Source organism: Nicotiana tomentosiformis, chromosome 4, assembly GCF_000390325.3.
Source record: "Nicotiana tomentosiformis chromosome 4, ASM39032v3, whole genome shotgun sequence".
Lineage (NCBI taxonomy): Eukaryota > Viridiplantae > Streptophyta > Magnoliopsida > Solanales > Solanaceae > Nicotiana > Nicotiana tomentosiformis.
The window spans coordinates 8,865,969-8,873,677 of NC_090815.1; the positions used below are offsets into that span (position 1 = coordinate 8,865,969).

At 35.6% G+C, this 7,709-nt stretch overlaps 1 protein-coding gene across 2 annotated transcripts; it reads left to right on the plus strand.

Annotated features, from left to right (window-relative positions):
- The first annotated feature begins 6,139 nt into the window (after positions 1–6,139).
- On the plus strand, positions 6,140–7,289 carry LOC104095004 (uncharacterized). 2 transcript variants are annotated; one of them, XM_009601029.4, is made up of 2 exons: positions 6,140–6,296; positions 6,677–7,289. In XM_009601029.4, exon 2 carries the CDS (start codon positions 6,685–6,687, stop codon positions 7,198–7,200), a length of 516 nt encoding a protein of 171 aa, XP_009599324.1. In that variant the 5' UTR covers positions 6,140–6,296; positions 6,677–6,684; the 3' UTR covers positions 7,201–7,289. The 2 variants fall into 2 exon arrangements, with proteins under 2 accessions (XP_009599324.1, XP_009599325.1); XM_009601030.4 differs by having other exon boundaries at positions 6,151–6,251.
- Positions 7,290–7,709: the final 420 nt, after the last annotated feature.

Genomic DNA, 7,709 nt, shown 5'->3' on the forward strand with positions numbered 1-7,709 from the left:
TTCCACTGATGCCCGACATTTTACATTGTACTTCTTATCTGTGTGTTACTGGTACTTGATACATCTGAGTTGATAAGGTAGAATACAAGGCTGAGAAATTCAAACTTCAAAAGAAATTATTTAGAAGATTAGATAACTTACACATTTACCCTATTATGCTTGTGTGCTTCACATCTGCTTATTGTTTTATTATATTGCTTTGTTGGACCTCTAGTAAGTGTCGATGTCGACCCCTCGTCACTACTTCTCCGGGATTAGGTTAGATACTTACTGAGTACGCGTTGATTTACGTACTCATGCTGTACTTTTGCACTAAATGTGCAGAATCTGACAGGTTCATTTGGTGATCAACTTGGTGCGTAAGCACAGTTGTTGAGGAGACTTTATGTGAGCTGCATTCCAGGCCATGTATCGCAGTCCATAGAGTCTCCATTGTACTTTTTCTTTTATCCTGTATTATTTACATTCCAGACAGATGTATTATTATTTTGTACTAATTAGTAAATGCTCATGCACTTGTGACACCGATTTTTGGGGGTGTTCTAGAATTTGTTATGGACTGTTTTACACTGATTCACTTGCACTTATTATTTTAACGAAACTATACGTAACTACGATTTATTTTAGTACACTAACCTCATTATCCAAAAAAGACTTATGATTTTAAAAATGATAAAATGAATAATTAGGTATTGGCTTACCTAACGGCGATGTTGGGCACCATCACGGCCCATAGTGGATTTTGGATCGTGACATCAAGGTTGGAAGAGTTATGTGCTCATAGCCCTTTTAGCAAAGAACAAGTTGGACTTCATCAATGGAAACTGCCCAACTCCTGCTTCTACCTTCAAAGATTTTCAACCTTGGAGTAGATACAATGAGATGGTTACATCTTGGCTCCTGAATTATTTGTCTAAGCACGTATGAGATAGTGTGATTTACTCCAAATATGCAAGGAATCTCTAGACCAGTTTGGAGCACAGATTTGGATAATCTAACGGTGTAAAATTGTACCACCTGCAAAAGGAATTAGCAGGTTTAACTCAAGGAACAAATGACATTGCAACTTATTTCACAAAACTCAAGCGACTCTGGGATGAACTAGATTCACTCAACTCCAACATCAAGTGCACTTGCACTTGTGTCTGTGAAGGAAAGAAAATATAGGAGAAATCACAAGAATATGAGAGACTCATATAGTTTCTCATGGGGTTAAATGAGGCACATGGTCAAGCTAGGGGAAATATAATCATAATGAGTTCCCTGCCTAGCATTGATCAAGCCTATTCATTGATTTTGCAGGATGAAAACCAAAGAGAGGTATATGCTAACCCTCTCATTTCTGTTGAGACTTCATCCTTCATGGTAGGAAGTCTGACCAACATTCACAAAGGTTTTGCAAATCAAGCAAGTTTTTCACAAAGGAATGGAAAACAGAAATTCATAGGTCAAAACCAAAAATATGGGAATGGATTCCAAAGGCTTGGTAATCCACCTCAGAAGCCACAATTTGTCAAAGGAAAGAAAATAAAGTTTAACCCCAATGTTACATGCACATATTGCAAAAAGACAAGCCATACAGTGGCAGATTGCTACAGAATAATAGGATTTCAAGAAGATTTTAAATTCACTAATGGAAAAATAAGACAAGGCACAGTCAGAAGCAATGTAGCATTCTTAGGGAAACATGGAAATGATAACACAAACAACTGCACTGAGGCACCGAACCAACATCTTTCCAAAGATCAGTTTTCACAACTGGTTCAATTGATAAAAACAGGTCAAAATTGAGGACACGGTAGCTTAAATTCGGAGATTAATGCTAATGCAGTGGATGATACTTTTATCAAATATTCTGGAACATGTTTTTCGGTTTTTAGTTCAAATACATGGATTATAGATTCAGGTGTTTCAGAACATATGTATTTTGACTCAAATGATTTTCTTTCTCTAACGCTTCTTCCTGCTCCATTATATATAAATCTTCCTATTTTTTTTTTCGTAACAGTCACTCACATAGGTAGAGTCTCTATTCTTCCTGATTATATTTTAGAAAATGCACTTCATGTCCCTACTTTCAGATATAATTTACTATCTGTTAATAGGTTTTCTTCACGATTTTAGTGCATTCTCTTCTGATCACTATATGTTGCAAGCCTCTTTAATGAAGAGGGGTCGATTTTTTTGTGAAGACAAAGAAGGATTATACTTGTTGGATCCTAATGAAGTCAATCTTAGAGATAATTATGAAGCATATGTGGTTCCAATTTCAAATTAGAATGTTCCTAGTCAAGTTTAAGTTCTTTTTCCTTTTTCTGCAAATGCTACTTTTAATGTAAATTTATGGCACTTTAGATTGGGCCATTTGCCTTTTTCATCAATGAAACATTTTAGTTTTATCTCTTTTCCTCCTATTTCTCAATGTTTCTGTGATATTTGTCCTAAATCTAGGCAAACTAAAAAATTCTTTTTTCATTAAGTCAAATCAAATCAAAGAAAGTATTTGAGTTAATTCATGTGAATACAAGGGGACCTTACAAAGTTCCTACATATAATGGTTTTAAATATTTTTTAATAATAGTGGATGCCTACAACAGAGGTACATGGACCTTCTTATTGAGTACCAAGAGTAATGCATTTGATGCATTAACGAATTTTCTCACAAAGGTTGAGAGACAGTTTGGTGTTAAAGTATAAAAACTAAGGACAAATAATGTTTTTGAACTTGGTAAGGGCAAACAAAAGTCTGCCTTCTTGATTTCTTAAGGGATACTTCATCAAACTTCTTGTGTTGCTACCACTTAATAGAATGACATAGTGGAAAGAAAATATAGGCACCTATTGGAGATTGCAAGAGCTCTCCTTTATCGATCAAAGGTTCCTATTGCATATTGGGGTGAATATTTACTAACTGCAACTCATTTGATTAACAGGTTGCTCTCTAAGGTCCTTAAAGGAAAAATACCTTACTTTATATTGTTTAACCAGTCTTCTTACTATAGTACCCTTAGAGTCTTTGGGTATCTTTGCTATGTCTCTATTTTATCTAATGGAAGAAGTAAATTTGATCCAAGAGCAAAGGCTTGTGTCTTTCTAGATTATCCTCTAGGACAAAAAGGTTACAAAATTTTGGAAATAGATACAAGGAAGGTCATAGTTTTCACGGATGTGCAATTTTATGAAAACAAATATCCTTTTGCTTCAAATTATACATCTCCACACCTCATCCTTTCTAATGATCCATCAGAAGATGTCATTTTCCCTATATACACACCATCTTTTTCAGAACCTTTTTCCCATGTACCTTCATCACCAACTCCAAACACTATACATTCACCTCACCATCATGGCTTACCTGAACCTAGTACCTCTACCCAAACATATCTTTTTCACCTATACCTATCATATTTCAGTCTTCTCTTCAGCCATCTTCATCTAGGAATAGTTCTCCCAGAAACAACACTCTTGTTGCCCCTAGAAGATCCTCAAGAGAATCAAAATTGCCTACTTATCTTAATGACTACATTTGCACTAATTTTTTTCTTACCGACCTCACTACTTCTTGTTTTGCACAGCCTGCTACTCTTACTGCCTATTCTTTTGGAGATCTATCCCCCCACAATCAACATGTGTTGCAATCTATCTCAAAGGCCTCAAAACCTACTAGGTTTTCTCAGGCTTCCATGCACCCAGGATGGCAAAAGGCCATGGATTCAGAGATTGAGGCATTACAGAAAAACCACACTTAGGAAGTGGTTCTTTTACCACCAGGAAAGAAGACATTACCTTGTAAATGTGTTTACAAGGTAAAACACAATTCAGATGGTAGCATAAAGAGGCTCAAGACACGATTAATAGTGAGGGGGACATACAAAAGGAAGGAATCTACTATAATGAGACATTTTCACCTATGTTGAAAATGACCATCATAAGATGCCTATTGGAAGTGGCAGCTAAAAAGGCATGGCCAATCTATCAGTTGGATGTAAGTAATGCATTCTTACATGGAGATTTACAAGAAGAAGTTTTTGTGAAATTCTGAGCTGGCCTATCACCTACCTCTCCTAATCATGTTTGTTTACTCAAAAAGTCTCTCTATGGCTTAAAGCAAGCTTCACGGCAGTGGTATGCTCGCTTGCTGGTGCTCTCAATTTTAAAGGGTATTCCTCTTCTCTTAATGACTACTCATTATTCTTCAAAAAGCAAGAATATTTGACTACCATTGTGGCAGTTTAAGTGGCAATGATTCATCAGAAATCACACTCTTAAAGGAGTTCCTTCACAATGAATTCAAAGTCAAGAATTTAGGCAATCTACACTATTTTCTAGGCATGAAGATTCTTAGAGAAAAACAGGGTATTATTGTATGCCAACGAAAATTTATCTTAGACCTGCTGAAAGAGTTTGATGTCACATATTCTTCTATTGTCTTATCACCACTTGAACCATCTTCTAAACTCCATGCAGCTTCAGGAAATCTCCTTCCCAATTCCATTGTTTATTGACAACTTGTGGGCAAGTTGAACTACTTGACCCACACTCGACCAGATCTGTCCTTTGTCGTCTTGAAGTTGAGTCAATCCATGCAAAGTCCCCGCCTTTCTCACTTCACAGCAGCCTTGAGGGTTCTTAGATATCTCAAATCAGATCTAGTTCAAGGCATTGTTTTGAATTCATCTCCATCTCTAAATCTTGTTGCTTTTTGCGATGCCGATTGGGCATTTTGCCTAGAAATCAGACGATCTGGAAGTGGTTTCTACATCGCCCTTGGAGCTTTACCCATTTCCTGAAAATTTAAAAACTAGGCATCTTTATATTTGTCTTCTGCTGAGGCAGAATACCGGTCCATGCGCTAGGTAGTGACAGAATTAACATGGTTAACTCGTCTTCTTCAAGATCTTTCCATTCAACCCTCTTTGCCTGTACCAGTTCTCTTTGAAAGCAAATCTGCAATTCAAATCGCCCGTAATCCCGTCTTCCACGAAGAACCAAACACGTGAAACTTGATTGTCATTTTGTACGACAACAGTTCCTCTCCGGCCTTATTTTTCTCCCTTTCGTGCCCTCTCAATCTCAGCTTGCCGATCTATTCACAAAACCTCTTTCAGGGCCCTCTCATCGATCGATTCTCAGCATGTTGGGAGTGTCATCTTTCCCCTCCAACTTGAGGGGGATGTTGGAAATCACTTGATTTCACCATTTATAGAAGAAGAAAGAGGCATAAAGGTTGAACAATAATAGCAGATAGGTTCAGTCAAAAGAAAATGTTCGGACATAGCAAAGTCTTCACATTTTGATCTCAGATGTGGAGGACAGGTGTCATCATCCCAGCAACCAAAGGCAACTTTAAGTGATTAAATCTGGACCGTCTATAGTAGAGCTCAGCTCTAGAACTTTCTCACGTGTATAGAAGAGCTCACACGTACTAGAGATTGTTGGGAATATTAGTTGGTTAGTTTGTTAATTTTAGTCTAATGTAAAGATGACAAGTGTACAGAATTTATAAGATTCTTCTATTTTCTATTTTCTTTTCTAGTTTTCTTTTACTAGGTATATACTTGTATAAAGCTAGGCATTCTTGTAACAATGAATTCATCAATCAAAATACAGAAAATTTTTGCATCCTCCTTTCATTATTCTATCAATTTATTCTTGTATATATGTGTTATTTGAACGAGTCCAGAAAGAATGGTATTTTTAGAAAGGGATACAACACCAATAGGGCACTAAGCTTAAGATACAAATCAGTGATTTCTTCAATATTTACATTCACATCATCATGTGAAAAAAAGGTTACTACAAAAAGAAACATGATTCTACTTTAAGGAGACACCAAAACACTTTTCTTTTAAGTCAAGCACAGTAAGAAAAACAAATGTTACACAAACTGTATAATCAAATCCTCAGAGAAAGAATTCCTTCTAAATTTCAATTACACCCTGAGATATTTGAAGCCTAAGTTTGAATCATCCAACTGAATAACCAACTCTAACGGTCATTTCATGTTTAAACATTCCCTTTCATGTCTTCTTCAGTCCAACTTAGACAACTGGTGGCCAATCAAAACACTAAAGGTCTACATCATTCCAAAGTAATATAAAACATCATCAGATTCAGCATATGGACCATTAGTTTGTACACTCCCAAAATCATCTACGTTGAATAGCTGCTTCATATATAACTTCTTCTGAATGATCAATTTTCTTTCTCCTCTCAAGTGCTTATTCGTGGGGGCTTACGCGCAAATTTAGGTAGCAATATTGCTCTATTGTTACTATTCGTATGATTATAAACAGGTTTGGATCTTGAGCTATGACGGTTTGAACTTTTGAACTCTTTACTTCTTGCCTCGAATTGATATTTACTTTGTACTTTTTCTTCAAATGGTATCTTCCAATTGTGTATATACATTTTTTAATTTCCAAAAATATGATATTATAGTATATATTTATTGTTAACACACATCAATTAGTCATGGTCCTTATGACAACTTTTACGAAGCATTATCATACATATGACACCCCTTACTAAAGGTTGTCTCCTTTTCTTTTCTCTTTTATTTTTATATTTGTTACTTTTTTTTGGGGGGGGGGAGGGGGGTTATCAATTAGTGATATAATTTTTATTAAAATAATCTAAGTTTATAAGTGATACAATTTTTTTTACGTGCATTTAGTTGAAAAGATGAATACAAATGAGATGAAGATTCGAGGGGAGCTCGAAAGGGATGTGGAGAGGGATTTAGAGGATGAAATAAAAGAAGGAATATGCCAATTAGCACTAAGATTGCACAGGCTTTACCTACATCAAGAGGAAAGGAACACAAAGAAATCAGCTAATGACATTGGTGCAACAGATGGTACACATGGTACAAACACTAAAGCACTTTCTGAAGTGAACATTAATATAAAGATGGAAGGAGGGACAAAGATTGAAATAAAAGAAATCAAGAAAAAAGCACGTAGGAGTTCTAGCAATTTGAGAAGTTCTAAAGTGGCGAATAACATGCAGAAAATGAATATTCGTCAGCCAAAATTTAACTGGACACAAAGTTTAAGATCAGGACCAACTCCTATTACTGGCTATACTAAGATCGATAGTTCCAGTAATCGAGTTAAAAATATCGTCAATAAGAGCGGTCAACAGAATGTTAAAGTAGCTAAAGTTGTTGGGGGAAAATCTCTGAGAAGTTCGAAATAGATGAAGGAGAATTTGAGATTCAATAACACAATATAGGAGCTTGGATGGAAAAGTTACATATTCTGGTTTTTGTCCTTTCTTTACCAAAATATTTTTAAATTTTGAGATTTTATTTTTGTTGGATTCAGCACGATTGTAATGTGTGTGCTTGAGAGAGATATTATTGCATTTACAATATTAAGATATTTGTTGTGATTTTATGGGACTTGAGGATTGAATAAAATTTGTATATCTATCCCCTTTGCTTCCATATTCTACTCATCCATTCCTTTGTTCTCTTAAAAGATATGTTGGTGAAACTGTGGCCAGACAAAAAGTCTTTGAACTATAAAGAAAATAGAAACTCTACCTATCTCTTTATCATGATTATGACATAACCATGGGCGGATTTAGGTTCACTCCAACTTCTTTCGTCTGAAAATTACACTGTATATATAAGACAAAATCCAATTTGTACCTTTATATTTTATACTTTGAATCATCTTGACACAACCCAAAAGCATAGCTCA

Excerpts from the sequence above, each read along its gene's own strand:
- LOC104095004 (XM_009601029.4), top strand. The coding sequence starts at position 6,685 with ATGAATACAAATGAGATGAAGATTCGAGGGGAGCTCGAAAGGGATGTG.